At 33.6% G+C, this 21380-nt stretch overlaps 1 protein-coding gene across 2 annotated transcripts in view; it reads left to right on the top strand.

Moving 5' to 3' along the window:
- Positions 1 to 21380, top strand: part of vps53 (VPS53 subunit of GARP complex) — a 52739-nt gene that overhangs the window by 20718 nt on the left and 10641 nt on the right. Inside the window, exons 8-15 of one of the 2 annotated variants that reach the window (XM_087282836.1) lie at positions 4416 to 4494; positions 4581 to 4724; positions 4804 to 4946; positions 8194 to 8335; positions 11154 to 11252; positions 13396 to 13490; positions 15656 to 15898; positions 17680 to 17827. In XM_087282836.1, the coding sequence (XP_087138962.1) occupies positions 4416 to 4494; positions 4581 to 4724; positions 4804 to 4946; positions 8194 to 8335; positions 11154 to 11252; positions 13396 to 13490; positions 15656 to 15898; positions 17680 to 17827 (1093 nt within the window). 2 annotated transcript variants of the gene reach the window in all.

The following is a 21380-nucleotide window of genomic DNA, read 5'->3' as shown; positions in this document are numbered from 1 at the left end:
AATGTAAATAATATTACCCCCCCTCCCTTTTTGGTGATCAGATGGACTGATTTTAGTGGAATTGTTTTGAATTGCACAAGGTTATCACATATTTTGAAGAGGGAAAAAATTCTTGAGAAAATTGCTTGTGGTCTAATTGGATGTTTGTGGTTATTAATATTCATGCCAAATATGGAGGAATTGAAATGCTTTCTTTCCAAGCCTGACTGTCACTAATTAAAGAAGTTTTAATTTTTATTTTATTCACTTAATGAGATCAATAATTTAATAAATACAGTTTAATGCAACGTTTAGGTCATCCAAATCAAAAATCTTGGAAAATCTCATAACGAGTGCTAATTTTAGTACTGTTAATTTGTTGTATATTAGTTCCATTTAAAAAAATCACTCTTGATTTGTATATTTTATAAATATTACGTGATTAGACATTTTTTTGTATTTGCTGAAATTAATATGATTTAATATATGAGCAATATTACACAAGTAGCAGTGCGATGTGGCTGTATATCAGCACTGGTGGGAGGTGGCGCTGATATACAGCCATGTCGCACTGCTACAAGTGTGACATTGCGTTTATACAACAGTTCCACGGCACAATCGTGTATATAAAAAAGAAAATCAAACACAGGGAGTGTAAAAACTTTTTTTGTATTAGGAACTACTTTCTTCCGCCATTCATTCACATCTGCAGCTGACGTCAGAACAGCAGAAGCCATTGCTAATTCACCAACATTACTTTAGAGCTAGTATTGGAATGATTCTTTAGCGTAATATCTAAAGTGATGACAAAACAGCTGATTTTGCTCACAGTTTAAGATTATACGGCTGAACTTGACATTACAGTTTTACAGATATCTCATTACAGTATTACAGTCTATTAAAATCTACAGTATATCTCTGTTGCAATCAGAACATCACAACAATTAACCCTAAAAAAAGCAGCAAAATCACTACCAGATTAATGTTGTGTTTGTGATAAGGAAAATTGTTAATCACGCTTGGGCATTTCTTCTTTTTTTCTGCCAACACAACACACATTCCTGATATGCGAGTCCCATCTCACACTCAATACACTACAGTTATATGGTATAATTACAGCACTACAACATACAAAATATCACTTACCTGTTTAATATTGATTTGATCAACTGTAGTTAGAAATTACACTGTTTTAATCTTCTAAGGGCTTATTATGTGGTCCTGTCACCATCTTGTGGATAGACAGCGTCAACCGTCTTTGGTCTGCTCAGTATGGCAGGCCAACGTCTCTCAGAAATAATAAATATTTTGAACTAGGCACTATCCTTTTAAATGAACTGCATAGTTGCAATCTAAGCATCAACATTTTCGACTAAAAAAGCCTTAACAGTACATTATTTTGCCCAAAAACAGGAATATTTTTCAAACTGTAGAATGTCCTCTGTATGTTGTCGAATGTGGGTGGAGTAATACACAAAGGTGAAGGTGAAGGGTGAGAGTGTTTATTGGCAGAATATCACATGGCTATCAGATTCAAGAACCAGACAGAACTGTTGTATATAATATAATATAACATATTTAGATAAATGTAATCTTCAGCAAATCTCAAAATGAATATTAATTTTCTCTCTGTTTATAATAATGTTGAATTGTCTAAATAATTATTTAAATTCTACTGTATTTAAAAAATAATAATAATAACTTTATACATCGTCTACTTTTGGGATATAATATAATAATTGTACAAATATTTTTCATTTGCATTCTGTATAATATAATAGAAAATATATAGTATATATAATACCAAATAAATATAATCTATGTAATACCTACCAAAAGTTTGGGGTCATTAAGTTTTTACTAAATACATTTTTATTAAGCAATCTTTCATTGTATTAAGCATTTAATTGATCAAAAACACATGGTGATCTAATAACACTGTTAAATGTAATTTAATGCTTGACCAGGCAGTGGTTCAGATAGTGTCAGGGTCTTCATTGAGATGCTGAGAGAGCAGATTGGCAGCCATGTGCCCTGTTGAAGACTGCAGTCTGACTGGCAAGCGCATGTGTCTCCATCTCTCTCTTTCGCCCTTCTAAGTGTCTTGCATGTTTATTTTGGATGGCACTTGTGTCGATCCTTCTAGTGCCAGCAGCTCATCCAGAAATAAAAAGAGCAGTTTTTTAATCATCAAACTGTGCTTCGTTTAAACCCTATTGATGGGATTGGGGTTGATTCACAGCAACTCTCTAATTTCTGAGGTTTAGACCCAACATAAAGTTTGCCCTTATTGGTCGACAGTATTTGGATTAACATCTGTTTTCATACAAGTAGCTGATATTTATTTTGCTGTTCCAGTTCTTTTCACTCCAGGAGTTCTAATTCAGGGAGTGCAGTAAGGGACATTGGCCTGATACACCAGAGACTGCATCATGACTAAGCAATTCAAAATTTGGGACTTGTTGTTGGAAAGTCATGTTGTCACAAAAATCAATAGGTTGAATGGAAGAAAATTGTACTTGAACTTATAATTACAAGTAAAAATTCAAACAAAGGATTCATATCTCAACCTTTCTTGTTTTTTTTTTTTGTAGTCACTTTTATCATTTTGTTTTTTAATTTAAAGATTTTTTTAAAAATTGTAGCATTTCTTAGACCTGTTTTTATGTGTTTGTGGGAAATGGTGAAGCTTAGATTATATTATTTAAAATATTTTCACTGTATTAATACAGCGAAGGAGTAGATGATGTTAAATGCACTTCTTGGTCAAATGACTTCTGTGCATTTTTCGATCTACCATTGTCAGTTAATATTTAAGGTCCCGTAAAGAGCTTTGAAATGTGCTTTGTTTGACATAATTACATAACATGAGGACTGGGCTGGACATAAAGTAGCTTCTCCCCTTTAAAAGAAACAGCTAATTAGAAGATTCTCACAGCTCTGCCAGTGAAAGTGGTTAAGATTGATGCAAATAGCACTGGCATCTTGAAGGCGGGGCAGGGTGCGCAGATACTAGACAGCATTTGTTTGGTCAGAAGATTTGATGAGAAACTGAAGTATGAGGTGATGTCAAAAAATGTTTTAGGCAGAGGTGACAGACAAACTGCCATTTTTGGATGTTTATATCTTCTTTATGCAAATGTTCTAACACAATAGCTTATGAACACCATCTAACAAACGTCTTGTCAGCGATCCCAGTTGTAAGAGCAACAAATAATGAGTTGACTTTCAGTTGATCATTTAACAATACTGCAGAACACCGATTATAACTCACATGGACCCATGGAAAAATCATGGTTTGGAGTTGCATTCAGTATTGGGGTAAGCGTTCCTCAGCATGATAGAGATTCTTATCATACTTCATCCTCCACGTCAAAGTTCCTAAAAAGCAAAGAAGGTCAAGATGCTTCAGGATTGGCCAGCCCAGTCATGAGACATAACATTATTGAGTATTTCAGGGGTAAGATAAAGGAGGCATTAAAGATGAATCTAAAGAATCTTGATGAAATCTGGGAGTCCTGCAAGAGCGCTTTCTTTGCTGTTCCAGATGACTTTATTAATAAGTTATTTGAGTCATTGCAGAGATGTGTGGAGGCAGTCCTCCAAGCTCATGGAAGTCATGCACAATAATTATTTTCCCACTGCACCACGACTTTATATTCTGTACTGTACAATATTTCTGTTAAGTGACAAGACTTTGTCTAATCAATGTCAGACCTTACTGTCCTAATTAAATCATTAAAAATCAAGGCATGATCATATTTTATTCTGGTAAAATAAGCATAATCTTGAGGCATTTGCCATATAAGCCACTTCTGATGCCAAATGATCAACTAGAATTCAAGTTATTATTTGTTGATCCCAAAACTTGAATAGGCGACGACTTTTGTCAGGTAGGGTATATCCTTAGGACTAGCATACTGATACAAAGATCTAAAAAACTTGATTAAAAAAAAAAAAAAAAATATATATATATATATATATATATATATATATATATATATATATATATATATATATATATATATATATATATATATATATATTTTTATATATATATATATATATATATATATATATATATATATATATATATATATATATATATATATATATATACACAAAAAAAGGAGAAAGCTCTTGATTTTTTTTTACTCTCTACTTTTAAGTTTTAGGATATAGTTTAATTTCTGTGGTATTTAAGTTTATATAATGTATTGTAAATGTACTAGGAAATGAAAATTCTAGATGCACTTGCTGAAAATCAAAACTAAAAATGCTTTGTGATAATTATTTATTATTTTATTACATAGCTGCAATTTTCTTTGGGAAAATGTATGACCTGTCGATATCAATTTTTGCAGATTCCGATTTCATTTTCTTTTCATTTGTCAGAATTGCTTTTGACCAAGACAATTGTTTTTGTCCCTCCTCAGAGTAAAAGCTGCACAGAGTGAACTTGGTACACAGATACTGGCTGACTTTGAGGAGACGTTTCCTGCCCAGGGGTCAAAGGTAAGGATGCGGCTTTGGGATCACAAATAATCAACTCTTATAGTCTCTGAATCACTTCAGTGACAGATTTAACTTGTTGTTTGCAGAAATCTGGAGGTCCCAGCATTGTTCTCAGAGATGCCTGTTTGGTGGCAAATGTCCTGGATCCTCGGATTAAGCAAGAGATCATCAAAAAGTTCATCCGGCAGCACCTTTCAGAATACATGGTGCTTTTTCAAGAGAATCAAGATGTGAGTGTGACTTTTATTTATTTGATAATACTGTGAAGTGCCTTCTCATTTACAGTTCTGCTGATTGTCCTGAGTACAGGTGGCATGGCTGGACAAGATTGACCGGCGATATGCATGGATCAAGCGTCAACTGGTGGATTATGAGGAGAAATATGGACGAATGTTTCCTGAAGAGTGGTGCATGACTGAACGCATCGCTGTTGAGTTCTGTCACATCACCAGGTACTGCTTCAATTCCTCACTTTATGCTGCTGCTTCTTTATTAGCTTCTAAATTGTGGAATTTTTTTTGATGTCACTGGTCAGGTGTGCATTAATTTTTTATAAATATATTCTTAGGGTGTTTACAGGTTTATATGCTCATTTAAACCAGAGGAATAACCCCTAGAATAAAAAGCACAGTTTTGACCATATTTGAAGAAGTTGTAAATATAAGATATACGATTCTGATGGTATGATAGCCTTGGATAAAAATAGCACAGTTTCACAGTATTGTGATTACTGCTGTAAAATGTTTATTTTTTATTTTTTATATATCTTCTTTACTTATACTTTCAAAAACAGATTTCTTTACAACTTAAAAAAGCGTCTTTGGATATCTTTCTTTTCTGTGGATATAAATAAGCCACTGCACTGTTCAGGGATGTAGTTGGTTTACAGCCAGGAGTCAAAGCCAGTTCCTGGAGGGCACAGTTTAATTTCAACTCTAATTTACACACCTGATCAAACTAATTGCAGCCTTCAGGCTTGTTTGAACCTTACAGGTATGTGTGTTGGACCAGGGTTGGAACTAAACTGTGTAGGGCTGCAGCCCTCCAGAAACACACACTCACACACACAGCGTGATGTACTATAATCACGTGCAAAATAGTCATAATTCATTTGCCAAATGATTGGTATACAGTGTTTTGCATTCTGACAAGCTTTAAATCGATGAGATGCGTGGCAGCTTGCTTCAGAGGGAACTCATTTACTCTTCCTATTTCTTTTTTTTTTTTTTAAATAGTATGTTTAATACAATCCTAGGTAAGCTTAAAAAAATCTAATGGAAATCTGCAGGGTTGAGCTTTTTCTCTTAACGAGTTATGGGTGTGTTTTGAGAATAAACTAAGCAGAGTCTCCTCTCCCATTTCCTTTAAGAGTCAGCTGCATCTCGCCATGGTGCATTTGCTATTTACATGGCTGACTTTGTAAGAGTAAAAACTGAACGCTTCTAGCGAGAAAACAGTTAAACAAATCATTTGCAGCGCGAGGATAAAGAATGAGCCTCTTCCAATTGGCCTTTACTTTCACTTTCTCTCTTTCGTGGATAGGGAAACAGCGTTGTACGCACAGACATCCATTAGCGTACATATTTAATTTACTTTGTTAACTCAAAGATTTGTTTCAAAACTATTTCTAAATTCAGTTCTAATTTCCAGTAAACAAATAAATGAACAAATAACAACAAAGTGTTATACTCAAACACACATGCTGTGTCCCATATGGTCCAAAACCTGACAGGTGGACAAATCTAAGCTTGTTTTTTTTAAAACTAATATAAACATGCAAATAATAAATAATACTACTAATAATAATAACATTAAAAGCAAATTGTCATGAATAAACTAAAAAAAAAAAACTGCGATGAAGAAGGCATGGAGGCAGTGGATTTTATATTTGCGTAAAAAATTAACAAGTTTTCTAGTATTTTAATTCTTAAATTCGTTTTCATTTTTAAAGACATTTGTGTATTGCTATACATCCTGCGTGTTTTGTGTAGGCATTGTGTAAGTAAGGCACACAACTGACGCGCTCTGTGCTGGACTTTAGACCTGCTCTCAGCTGGTCTATTGCACAGTCTATTTTAGTTCCTCAAAATAGCAATGCGCCTTCACACAAACTTCTTTTCTAGACCGAAACACCCATGAGTCCACAAAGTGGTGCAAATGGATTTGTTATTTAAACGACGTGGCGGAAAATGGAAAAATTAAGGTTGCATTTGTCTGAAAATAGCAAAACATCGTGGCAAACATGTTTATGATGGAGCCCTTAGTGCTTTCTTTGGGATATTACACTCACTGGATTTACATGAGAATGAGGAAACAATCTTGTGTTTGAGGCTCACAGTATGTCAATTACATGAACTGAATTCTTATTATCCAGATATGCTTATACAGTATATATCCAGATTTGTATTATGTAGAACCCTCAAATAATTCATTACTTGCCCTTTCTCACTTTAAGGTCCCAATTCAAATAGAGCACATGTCAAATAGAGTTTAAAATGTTGCATGCACTGCAAAAAAAAAAAAAAAGCTTATTGTTTAATTATATGACTAATTAATTTATTAGTTTTTTTTTATATAAATCTTATTACATTTGGAGGACACTGATGTATTGTGCTCACTTCAGATTATTCATTCAATTTAGATCACTTGGCCTTAAAAGGTCTTAAACATATCATAAAACCTACAATCATGACATTAAAGGTTGCATGCACTGCAAAAAAATGTAATCCTCAGCACTTTTGTTTTCCAGTACAAATATTTAAACATCCTCACATCTAAATAAAGAAATTAAATCTTGTTTACTGCCAATGTGATCTAAAGAGACTTCCTAAAAACAAAAATCGCAACCATTTGAACATTCGTGTATGTGTTTGATTTCTAAATATTATTATTCAATGTTTCCTATAATTTTACTTTGTTTTAAAGTTTGAAAAGTGGATTTAGTGTTGTATTTTGATGTTTTAAATAACAAAGTCGTCATGTGTCCATTTTGGCATCATTAGTGTTTCACAAAAACTTATCAATTGAAGACATAAGCAGCACTGAACAGGCTTGTAATTACAGTAATTTTGAGATGATGTGAGTCCAGAATAAATCCTCATTATCTCCACTGGTCCACAGTGAAAATACACCTGGGGATTTACTGTAGAAGTGCATTTAGTGGTTGGCGTAGCAGACTAGACATTAGACAGCACACAACTATGGCATGATTTGGCAAAAGACAAAACTGTGCAGTTTGACATGAATGATTAGATGGAAAGGCACTGGTTACATGTCTGGGTTTTCAGAAGTGGTATTATTGACAGTCTGAAGTAGGCTATGTGTATGTGTGTTGTCTATAGTCTGACTCTGATTCTACTCCAGAGAGTCATTACAAAACCCTCAATGCCTGGAAAGAACGTTTGAGCTCTGCTGAAATTTGAGCTAAAATATTTCTCTCTTTCTTTTTGAGAAAGCTTTTGTAAGAATGGATACACCACATCACCATCTTCTGTCGTTTTTTCCTTTTCAATATAGCTAATTTTCAAACTGACGGTAACTTGATCTTTTCTTGCAAATTCAATACTAATCCATTGTGGTTTCTTTTAACAGCCAAACCAGGCATCTGACCTATAAAAGCATCAACATGAAGTTTTAGTTCTACTTGTCATGTTAGGCTTTTCCTCCTGAACCCGTTTCTGTGTTTCGTTCTCTCTTTAGAACTGAGCTGACCAAGCTGATGAGAACACGTGCCAGAGAGATTGAGGTCAAGCTTTTGCTATTCGCTATTCAGAGGACTACCAATTTTGAGGGACTGCTGGCTAAACGCTTCTCAGGCTGCACCTTGAACGACGGGCCCGGGGTGAGGCCATCCCACTCAGACAGTTCATTTTTGCAGCGATACCATTCCTGTTTTGAAGAAGCAAACAAAAGCATTTAGCTGGGTCATGATACACCTGCTAAACCTATAGCCTTTAATTAATTTATTTTTTATAAAAAAGTTGAATTTATTACAATTTAATCTAATATTTATCTAAAATTTGACCAGCCATGCAATTACATGTCCACTTTTGTTTTCAAAAACAGCTGCTGCGTCCCAATTCCCATACTTATACTACGCCCTAAATGTATGTACTTTTTTTGCGAAGGAAAAACATATACTCTTGAGTGTGTAACAGATGACTATGCAAGCTTTGGGACATACTATTTCCTCAGTAACAGATCGTTAGTTTGTTTAATTTTGAGCCCTGTCAATCATCCACACATCATCCACATGTCATATTTAATTTCTTACCTTATTGGAGAAGCAGCAGAAGGTTAATATGCCATTCACGAGTCTTTCATGCAGAGGAATCTCCTCAAGTTTCTAGATAATTTTGCATTCTGACGTTAATGTCCAAACACGTCTTAGTTCAGTCTTGTTGTTGCAGATAAAATATAATACAGAAAACGTTATTTTAATATTTTCCAGTGGGCTAGATATTATTACCAGTCATACAAACATCTTACCGTAGCCTTTCTACTTGACAGTTGTTCTTGTGCGTTCGCCATGTTTGTAGTTTATTTACTTTTTTCAGCCACATTTGTAGCTCTAAACGAATTCACATCAACGTGCAATGTACTTTAGGCAGTATTAGCGGTTACAGTATGGACGGTTCTACACTGACTTTTTTCTGGAAATAGTAAACCACCTAGGAACCTTTGGCCTACCATTTCCAACATACTATGATTTGGGATATACTAATGTTACTTTAAAATACTATTTAAGATGGGTAGTATGCGAATTGGAACACAGTGAGTGTTTATTTCAAAATAATAATAATAATAATATTAATAATAACAATAACAAAATAAATTATATTTATGATCAAACAAATCAGTAATCTCACTAAAGTTTTAAATTTATCATCATAAAATCTACTGTCAGGGCATTTAGTGTAGTCATGTAAATGTAGTCTTATTCATATTTTTATATAAATATTATAATAATTTTAATAAAAACTTACAGTGCATCTGCAGTATATCGTATTTATAAATGTACACTACCGGTCAAAAGTTTGGCGTTAGTATGATTTTTAAATGATTTAAAATAAGCTTTTCCTGCTCACCAATTATTATTATTATTAATGGTAATAGTAATAAAAGCAATAATGACTGGAGTAATAATTTTATATGAAGCTACATACAATAAGAAAGCAGTTATTTAAAATTGTTATAAATATTTAACAATTTAACTTTTTACTTTACATTTAATAAATGCTGCTTTGATTAACAGCATAATTTTCTTTAAAAAAAAAAAAAAAAAAAAGAAAGAAAAGAAAAAAAACTGACCCCAAACTTTTGACTGGTAGTGTGTATGTATTAATAATGAATTGATATTGTTTTTATGTAGCAACAGTAAAATTAAAATAGTAATTTTTGTCCATTAACTTTCTTTCAGATGGCAGATCTTAGAACTTTTAATTTTTAGTTGAGTATTGTTCCTCAGAGATACTGAAATTATTATCATGAGCTGCTCATAATAAACTTTAAAGTTCTGAAATGAAGTGAAGTGAGTATTGTCAAGTATGGTTACCTATACCTGATGTTGGTTCTCTATTTGTCTCATGCAAGTGTACATAGATGAGTGGGAACTGAGTGAGAACATACACACACACACACACACACACACACACACACACACACACACACACACACACACACATTTGTTTTTTTGTGAAATGTGAGGACATTACATATGTTTCCATTGTTTTTATATTGTACAAACGGTTGTCTTCTATCGCCCTAAATCCAACCATCACAGGAAACTGTGTACAGTTTTACTTTCTTAAAAAAAATTATTCTGTGTGATTTATAAGCCTTTTAAGAAAGAGGGCATCAGCAATGTCCTCATATTTCACCACCATGTTATGTCAATACTGATTTGTTTTCTGATATGTCACAAAAACATGTAGACATACTTGTAGCAGTAGGCAACTATCTCTTCACTCTACCATGAGTGTGCAGCATCTTCTAGGATGTGACGGCAGCCACAGGACAACGATGCCTGTGCGCTTACCACACACCAGCTATTGGTGGAGTGGAGAGACAGTGATACAGCCAATTTAGTCGATGGGGATTTTTGGGAGGCCATGATCATAAGGGCCGATTGAGGGACTTTGGCCAGGACACCGGGGTTACACCCCTTCTCTTTACGAGAAGTGCCATGGGATTTTTAATGACCACAGAGAGTCAGAACCTCGGTTTAACATTTCAGTCAAATAAAGTTTGATAATCACAATAAACCATATTAAAGTGTCATGAATATGAGAATTAATAATAAATAATTTGCCAGCTAACTATTAAATAACACTGCATAAATGTTGGCACCAATAGCCTAGTGGTTAAGTGCGCCGACATATAGCACCATGGTGCTCATGCCACGTTCGATTCCCAGCTCGAGGTCCTTATCCGACCCTTCCCCTCTGTCTGTTCCCAACTATTTCCTGTCCATTCTCTGCACTATTCTATCCATTAAAGGTTAAAAAACCCTAAAAAAAATAATAATAAACACTACATATATAGTCGCGATGCTGATTATTACTCTCATTTAGCACTTGCAGAGACTTAATTTTCGGCCCTTTGTGCTTTGTGTAATCTGGCTCTTATGTGTGTTGCTCCTTTTTTTTTTGCTCTCTCAGCAGAAAAAGCCAGAGACTCCTTTAGAACCAACAAACCCCTTTCTGGAAGATGAGTCTGGAGAGGACAATGTATCAGAAAAGGATGAAGATTTGGACAGAGTGAGGCCGCTTATCTGTATTTGTGCTTTTTCATGACTACATTTGTGCTCCTGCTGTCTTCTGATAGTAGTTTACACTGCATTTGGTACAATTCCAACATACAATTTGCATTTTATTCTAATGGCATTCGATTTGACTTTCATCTGAACTCTGGCCTGGATCAGCAGCGAATTCTCTCTAATTGACGTATTTTCAAAACATTCAAGGCTCCTTTTTGTGATGTATTTTAATATAACAGCTTGACTTTGGCTCGGATCATTTATTTATTGCACTCTTCTTTCCTTTTATCTTCAAATTGGCAATGATGTTCTCAGTATCAGGTGTTGTAAGAATGAATCTGATGATTTGGGTTCCTCAAAAGTTCACTGTTATCAATGTGCTGTTTTGCAACCTAATTTCCTTCCACTTTCCCCGGCATGCTGGTGCCGCTGTAGTTCATGTCTTGGGTATTATCTTTATTAATGTTATTTTAATGGTCGGATTTAGACAGTTTGTGAACTATAAGTAACATTGCAACAACATGTCAATGACCAGTCTTTAAAGCGTTAGGGATGGATTTACTAAACAGACAAATTAGTGTGAGAGCACAGTTAAAAAAAAAGCACTCGTGTGTGTGTGTGTGGAAAGTTTTGTGAGTGATGCACTGACAAAGTACAACTGAAAATAGTGGGACTCAAATCTTTGTTTTCATAATGGCAAAAAAAAAATTTGTGCTTGTGCATGTTGTTGGTAAATCTGCTTGATATCTGCTATTAGGTTAGCTTTAGGTGCTGTTTACGCTAGTGCATTCTTTCTTTTAAAATGTATATGTTTTGTTACAGAGCTGCGAAAATGGAGTGTTTTGAAAATTCTCAAGACCCATATTTCCTAAACACAATAAAACGCCAGTAGTTTTAAATCAAAAATGTTATTTTAAAACAAAAATGCATTTGTGTGAATGGCACCTTTGGCCTTTCATAGGTAAAAACAGTTATGTCAGTGATCCACTGAGATGCGTTGCCGTTTCAACTTGGTATTAACAATGGATCAAATGGATTTATGACACTTGTGTTAAGATGTCCTTCCCTCTTGTTTTTGCCACAATCTACATCATATTCGTGGGAGTGTTGTCCCTCTGGGATTGGACTGAAACATCTTAACACCAAGTGTAAACCAGGATGTTTGTGGGGTCTTAAGTCTTAAATTTCAAGAACTAAATTTTAGTCCTAAATTCACTGAAATATGGTTTTGTAGGCTTTACATACTTTTAAATGAGTCTTAATTTTCCTTGGTCCGTGGTCCAAAAATAAAAAGGATTAACTCTATTTACCAATATGGTTTATTTATCTTCCTTACATCCTTACAATAACATTTCTTTAAAAGTTCTCTGTGTATTTATGCATTAATGTACAGTATGTTGTGCATTTAGTTTATTATAATTTTTTAAAACATTTCTTTTTTTTAAGAAAAGTTATGCTAATAAAAAAACACATGTTTACTGTATAGAGTTTGCTTGTTTTAACACATTATTTAAAATAAGTGGCTAAGAAATAATTGAATTTTAATTTTAATGAAGCAAATAAAAATAAAAAATCAACTGGATGTTAACGTTTTCCCCTGTAAAAGTGGTAAACAGGATTTCAACTTAACATTCTTTATTTATTTGTTTTGCCATTTTTCCTTTATTATGACAGCCTGGGGTGGGATTGAGAATAGTCTGCAAGTACGGACTCAAATTCGGTATGACTGCAGGACAGTTGCGCTATATGTCGACACACTGTCCACTACAATATTAGACATAACTTCTTAACTACACATTAGCTTGTGCTCTGTTTACACTTAAAATTTATTTTTTTCTTAACCAAATTACAAATAGATGACACTAAATACAATGTCAAATAAAAACTGCTTTTACTAATAAAAAACATCTTTTTACAACAAGGCCTTATCCTCTACTTATACTCGAGTCAGAGTAAGTTGAAATGTAGTTGCAAATCGACTTGAAATCAAATACATATCAAAAGAGGACCATCAAAATAATGTGTGACCTTTTTGTTAAGCTAAAACCAAGACAAACATTTTTGAAATTAAAGTAACATTAGCCATTTTTATGTAGTATTAGTACTAAAATAATTTAAAAAATCATGTATTTTTCTGTTCACAGCCAAAGAAGCCCAAGGCTCCAGACAACCCTTTCCACGGCATTGTGTCCAAGTGTTTTGAGCCTCACCTCTACGTTTACATCGAGTCGCAGGATAAGTGAGTGAAATCTGCTGTAATGTTGTGCACAGCCATGTCAGATAATTCACACAGAAAGGAAGAAACTCTTTCATTTCAGGGTCATATAAGGACCCCCCCCTCTCTCTCAGGCTCCCCCAATCTAGGCAGTTAAGTAAAAATGCTTTCCGTGTTAACTATTAACCACAAATGCAGGATACAACCTAAAAACAGATTTCTTTCATGTTCACAGTCTCTACCGCTCTTTCCGGCTTACCCTCTCTCTCACCCACAAGGCTTCCAAGAAAAGGGCTTGTTGTGGAGGCTTTTCTCTGGCCTATGAACACTCCACTGGCACTGCCTAAAGCAAAATGACCTTTCTGTTAACAATGGCTTGCATTATAGCAGTTCACACTGACCTGTCTGGCATGAGAGTGACCACATTCTTCTCTCGGGGTTCACATCTATCTGATTACTTAGTGCTGAGAGAGATGGCCTGTTTACTGACCTAGAATACAATGCTGTTTAAAGCAAGTTAAATACAGCATAAGCAGATATTTGTGCTAATAGCCATTTTTTTATAATATGAAATGATATGAAATGATATTATATTATATGATATGATATTATATTATATTATATTATATTATATTATATTTTATTTTATTTTATTTTATTTTATTTTATTTTATTTAAACATAAATGGATGAAAAAAATAATGAAAACTGTCATAAAATAAAAAATAATGATTGTGTACAGTAAAGACATTATGTAATATACATCGCAGTGGGGAATGATAGTTGAAGTTTTAAATAATAAAAAAAAAAGTTTGAAAAAGTTTGACATTTAATTCAAACTTAATATAATAGACCTATGTTGCCTCACCTTGTAACAATGTGTTATTAGAAACACCTTACATTAATATAATATAATATTGGTGACACATAAACTAATAATAAAAGATTCAGCATTATATAATATAAAATAATATCATATCATATAATAAATGCTGAGAGCGGTGGCCTGTTTACTGAATTGCAATACAATGCTGTTCAAAGCAAGTTAAGTACAGCATAAGCAGATATTTGTGCTAATAGCTGTTTTTATTTTGAAAGAATTCCAATTATTACAAATATGAAACCAGTTGCTATTTTTTTTTTTTATGTATGTTTTATATTTTACTTGTATTTTTTGACAAAACAGTGTCCAAATCAGAATGTTACCGAAGGTTCCAACTTAAATATTTAATTGTATGTTTATTATTTTGTTTTTTATTGTTCATTGTATATTATTTTTGTTATTTTTCCAATACAAACCTTAAATTATATTTGTTCCCCTTGTGATGTTAGTTTGTTTCTCCTCAATCAGACACAAAGCATCCATTAAGTTGTTCCAACTTTTTCTTTTTTGGATTTATAGCTTTTCCATGCAAACAACAGGCTATACTCCTTTTCAAAAAAAAGTTAGACCTTGCAAATACATGCATATATTTTTTTCCCCAAAATTACATAGTATGTTTCCAATCATAAACAGATCATATCTCAGATTGGTGCCCCTTCAAAACAAAAAACGCTAAAACTTTTATATAATTATGTGTGCATGCTAAGTTGATTTCACCAAACCCAAAGGTTCCATCAGAATGAATGGCCTACAAAAAAACCTTGCGAAAAATTACCTTTTAGTTTAGTGTTGGTAATCAATTCCAAATACATTCAAAACATCTCGAACAGAGATGCCCAAACTAGGGCCCGTGGGCCATGGTAATCTTTAACTTTGTCCGTCATCCCATCTGAGAAGAGAGGAAGAATGATAGGGATCCATTTGAGATTGTCAATTCAAATTAAATGTAATCCTTTGATTATTTTATTGTTAAAAGCCAGCTGAAATTAAGTTTCAATTAAATTTTGTAAATTTATCAGATTTTGATTAATTTCAATGATTGATAATTTCAATGATGTTTGGTATTGGCCCTTCATACAAAAAAGTTTGGGCACCCCTGATCTAGAACTTTCTGGTACATTTTATCTTTAATAATAAAATAAACAATTACAAATATACACATTTATTAAATTAAGATGCAAAAATATACACGATTGTATTTGGTTACGTATTTATCATCACATATTTTAGAAGCATAAAATGTGAACATTTTAGCAGTTTTCATATGGGCTCAATTTAAATTCTTTCACTTTTGTTCTCTGTCTTAGAAATCTTGGAGAGCTGATTGACCGTTTTGTTGCTGACTTCCGGGCGCAGGGTCCCCCTAAATCAGGTACAGATGAGGGTGGTGCTGTGCTGCCCAGCTGTGCTGATCTCTTTGTGTACTACAAGAAGTGTATGGTGCAGTGCTCTCAACTGAGCACCGGAGAACCCATGATTGCTCTGACCACCATCTTCCAGAAGTATCTGCGCGAGTACGCCTGGAAGATCCTCTCCGGAAACCTACCCAAGTGAGTCCAGCAAACTAACTTTTTTTTGTCTTTTCTATTTGTTATGGGTTATTTTGATTTTCGTTTTGGTATTTACTGGAAAAAAGGCAAAGTTTTGATTACATCTTGACCATCATCAATGCCAAGCTAACAGTGTTAGAACTGGGAGCCATCTTAATTTAACGAGTCACATGATGATTAAGTAGAGCACATGATCAAACCAGACCAAGCAAAAATCAATAAAATTAAAAAGTTTATAGTAAAAAAAAAGATTTTTTAATATAATATAATATAATATAATATAATATAATATAATATAATGTAATGTAATGTAATGTAATGTAATGTAATGTAATGTAATGTAATATAATATAATATAATATAAGGGCCATGCGGTGGCACAGTAGACAAGAAAGTTGCTGGTTTGGCTGGGTCTGTTGGCATTTTTGTGTGAGTTTGCTTGTTCTCCCCGCGTTTGCGTGGATTTCCTCCAGGTGCTCTGGTTTCCCCCACAAGTCCAAAGACATGCGGTATAGGTGAATTGGGTTGGTAAAGTTGTCTGTAGTGTATGTGTGTGAATGAGTGTGTATGGTTGTTTTGTGATGGGTTGTGGCTGGAAGGGCATCTGACCACAGATTAATAAAGGGACTAAGCCGAAAATAAAATGAATATAATATAATATAATATAATATAATATGATATGATATGATATGATATGATTATGATATAATGTAATGTAATGAAATGAAATGAAATATAATGTAATGTAACGTAATGTAATGTTATGTAATATAATAGAATATAATACAATATGATATGATATGATATGATGTAATGTAATTTAATGTAATATAATATAATAGAATATAATACAATATAATATGATATGATATGATATGATGTAATGTAATTTAATGTAATGTAATGTAATGTAATGTAATGTAATATAATGTAATATAATATAATATAATGTAATGTAATGTAATGAAATATATAATATAATATAATATAATATAATATAAAGTAATATAATGTAATATAATGTAATATAATGTAATATAATATAATATAATATAATGTAATCTAATGTAATGAAATATATAATATAATATAATATAATGTAATGTAATGAAATATAATATAATGTAATGTAATATAATATAATGTAATGTAATGAAATATAATATAATGTAATATAATATTTAATACTGGTGCCATAGAAGCTAATAGTAAAAGAGTCAGCATTATAATATAAAATATATAAAATAAAATAATATAATAATGAAACATAAATGAATAAAAAATAATGATTGTGTTCTATAAAGACACTCGGTAACGTATATTATAGAATAATGGTTGGAGATAAGTTTAAAAAAAAACTTTGACATTTAATCCCTTCAGATAAGCTTTGGCAAGATATTGTTGATCTCATGGACATGAAATAAGATAAGATGACGAACAAGTGATGGTCTCGCTTATTTTGAATGTTTTGATTTTGATCCTCCCAGTCGCTGAGGCTTTTATTCATGGTGTTAATGCAGTGGTGATGCCGCAGAGCAGAGCGAGTGCTTGTTTCTGTGTGGTCGCGTTTGTGGGGTTTCTTCAAAAGAAGAAAAATCCCCACCCGCCTGCCTTGTGTGGTTTACCCCGTATTGTCTTTGGGAGTTTCAAAAAGGATCTTTGTTTTGGAGAAGCTGCCTTGTGGTTTCCATGCAGTCTTTCTTGTGTTTCTTTCAGTGGGGAGGGCCGCAGGCTTGACTTGGGCTGCTTTGGTAACCATATTTGTTCGTGTTTGCATGCAGGACCAGCACCAATAGTGGTGGTCTGACCATCAGCAGCCTGTTGAAGGAAAAAGAGGGATCAGAAGTAGCCAAGTTCACCGTGGAAGAGCTGTGTCTGATTTGTAGTATCCTCAGCACGGCTGAATACTGTCTGGCTACCACACTACAGGTCAGCCAGCACACAACCAGTTGAAGTCTTGTTAGCCCTCCTGAATTGTTAGCCCCCTGTTTATTTTCCCCCCAATTTCTGTTTAATGGAAAATAAGATTTTTTTATACACATTTCTAAACATGAAAACTTTAATAACAAATTTCTAAAAACTTCTTTTATCATTGCAATGATGACAGTACATAATAAGTTACTACATATTTTTAGGATACTAGTATTAAGCTTGAAGTACAATGTAAAGGCTTAACTAGGTTAATTTGTAATTTTTTAGTGAATTAGTTAATCAATTTATTTTTTAAATAAATTTTTGACCATTTTAGTGCTAAAACATTAGTAATAAAGTAATAACTGTTATACGTCATTTGAATCCTGACCTGAAAGATTGTAATAATAATAATAATAATAATAATAACAACAATAATAATAATAATAATATTTTTTTTTTTTTTAGTTTAAACTTTATTGTCCGTTCTGCTTGACACAGAAAGGAAATTTTTCTTCAACACTGGATTTAGGACAACAGTTACAAACATACAACAACGACACAATAACACTTATCAACACAACAACATAAGTTAAAAGTTTAAAAACCAGATTAGCCCCATACACAATACTGCAAATCATACTTGGTAACCACCTCATTCACTACAAACATTGATCCGGTTTAGAACAACAACTGCCATTGGGATAAATGACTTTTTGTAGGCATTTCTTCGTGCTTTAGGAATTCTAAACCTGCGTCCTGATGGTAGCAATTCAAATGCTGAGTGAAGGGGATGTGTATTATCTTTAAAAATCACAACTGCTCTTTTTTCCATAAAAGAGTCAAATAAAATCTGCAATGAATGCTGTTTGTGAACAGTTATCTTATTTGCCTAATTGATACTTTGCGCTAATTTCTTTTTCTGTTTAAGTGTTGTGTTACCAAACCATGAAACAATATTATATGTGAGAACACTCTCTATAAGTGATCTATATGCCAAGTTTAAAGTCTGTGTACTAACATTAAAACTTCTCAATTTGCGGAGGAGATAGAGGCGCTGACTTGCTTTCTTATAAACCGCCTCTATATTACTATTAAAATTCAATTTAATGTCAATAATTGTGCCTAAATACTTGAAATTTGAAACCTGCTCTACTATTTGTCCGTTTATGGTGACTGGTTTAAAGAGTCCAGTATCTACTCTTCTTGTTTGACTCCCCAGACATAACTCTTTTGTTTTCCCAATATTTAGGTGTAATGAACTTTTGCTAATAATGAATAAATAAATACAATTAAATTGTAATAAAATAAAAGAATAATAATAATAAAATAACAACATAAAATACAAAATTATATTACAAAAAGGCATATTACATTTCTTTTGTCCTGACTGACTCTAACAGACAAGTTTTAGTCTTAGAAACTTAGAGGTTTCTAGAGAACCAAAGAAAGGGTCGCAGGTCTGATAAAATAGAAAAGGTTTGTTATTCATAGCTGTGGAGGAAGCCTCAAGTGGGATTATGTTGCAGACTGCAAGCAGCCATTGATTTAAACTGGGCTTGATTTAAAGCAAGCCTTTGCTCCCAATCGAAATGTACATTTAAAGATGGCGTTGAGCTGCAGTCTAATCAAGTCCCAGAAATGCTGTATAAGAGAACAACTCCGCATACAATGATAGAAAGATCCAATGTCCGATTTACATTTGACACACAGCTCAGACAGACCTGGATTCATTTTATGTCTAACCTCAGGCGTAATAAAGTCTGTGTAAAATTTTTAATTGCCTTTTCCAAACAGAATTTGAGGCTACAACAGTAAGGCTACGTTCACACTGCAAGGCCTAGTGCTCAAATCTGATTTTTTTGCATGGCTGTTTACACTACTCTTATAAATGTGGCCAATATCAGATTTGCAGTGTGAACAGATCCTGTTCCTAAACTGACCCACATGCGCAAAAGTACACTTACGGAGAGCACAAAATGTCTAATTATGCACATAATGTGAATACTGTATGAAGTACATTGTCAGATCATGCTTATATAATTATTACACTTTTCACAGACAACCGTGGTGCATGGTGACAACCAACTGTAAAGGGTTGTTCTGTTACTACTTATGTGTATTTCGGCATTTTAAACCTAAAATAAGTCTCTTGTGATTAAAAACACTGATCACTTGTGATTTATGACAACCGCGGTGCGTGGCGCTCTGACCACCGGTGTATAGTGAACTCATCAAGGGTTAATGAGCAGCCGTAGACTGAACTGTGAAGGCAGAGTTGGTTTATGTCTGTTTGCAGTTATTTAATTTTACTTGATTATAAACAGCAAACACGTCCAGAAGGGGGGTTTGGGTGCTCAAGCACCTGCTCTTTTTTCTCACAAAGAGAAAGTTTCCGCTCCCTTTCACGAATCCCCCACTACTACACCCACGACACTCTTCGACTTCGTGATCAACCCGTGCCTCAATCGTTAACCAGATTAGTTAACAAGCAACAGTTTGGCCTTCAAAATCTTTTTCAACATGAACAACCGACTATCTGTGGTACAGTAATTGCCCTGTGTGTCATTCTACTATACGGCTGAGGAATAGATGGTGTTTGAAGGACAGAATGATGACGCATGTTGCTCAAAGATTATGTAAAAATCACATGAAATCCTACATAACCATTCACACTGCTGTCGCATTGCAAAACATCAGATCTGTGTCTGATTTAAGACTAGATATGAAAGTGGCACAAAATTTAGGTGTAGAGATCAGATTCCATGCAGTTTGGGCTGTTCACACTGTCATTACTTGAGTCACATGAGGAGGAAAAAATCAGATTCGGGCCACATTTGCCTGCAGTGTGAACATAGCCTAAAGAGGGTTGCTACGTAAATCCAGACAGGAGTCATTATCAATTACACTACCCAGATCAGCTTCCCATTTACACTTAAGTGAGTCACGGTTATTAGTTTTAATATTACAAAGTGTATTATAAACATGCCGCGTTAAATATTTGATCTATCAATGGCCAGAAGTGATTTAACTGGGGAAATACCAAATCCTCCTGGGTAATCTCTATATTTTGTCAAAATAAAATTTCGAACCTGTAGATAATTTTAAAAGTCCATATTAGGAATCCTAAACTTGTTCTTAATTTGTTGGAATGTGAGAATCGTATCATCCTAAATAACATCACCCACTACTCTAGTACCTTCATCACTTCATCGTCTTCCAGCCCAGCTCTAAGGCCTGGTGGGAAATCGGGATGGGTTATTAGTGAGAAAACATTCCTATAACCTTCATGTTTTCTAATTTGTCGCCATATGTCTAGGCGATTTACTTTTATTTGTTCAGTGGACAATCGAAAAAAAATTATTGCTTAAAAGGGCTAATAATAATGACCTTAAAATGGCTTAAAAAATTAAAAGCTGCTTTCATTCTAGCCGAAATGAAACCAATAAGACTTTTTTGCAGAAGAAAAAATATTCTAGTAAATACTGTGAAAAATTCCTTGCTCTGTTAAACATCATTTAGGAAATATTTGAAAAAGAAAAAGAAAAAGAAATCACAGGGGGCTAATAAC

The sequence above is a fragment of the Danio rerio genome, chromosome 15 (genome assembly GCF_052040795.2).
Source record: "Danio rerio strain M-AB ecotype USA chromosome 15, GRCz13ab, whole genome shotgun sequence".
In the NCBI taxonomy this organism is placed as follows: Eukaryota; Metazoa; Chordata; class Actinopteri; order Cypriniformes; family Danionidae; genus Danio; species Danio rerio.
The sequence above is the reverse complement of the archived record's forward strand: the minus strand, read 5'-3'. Positions and strand labels throughout refer to the sequence as shown.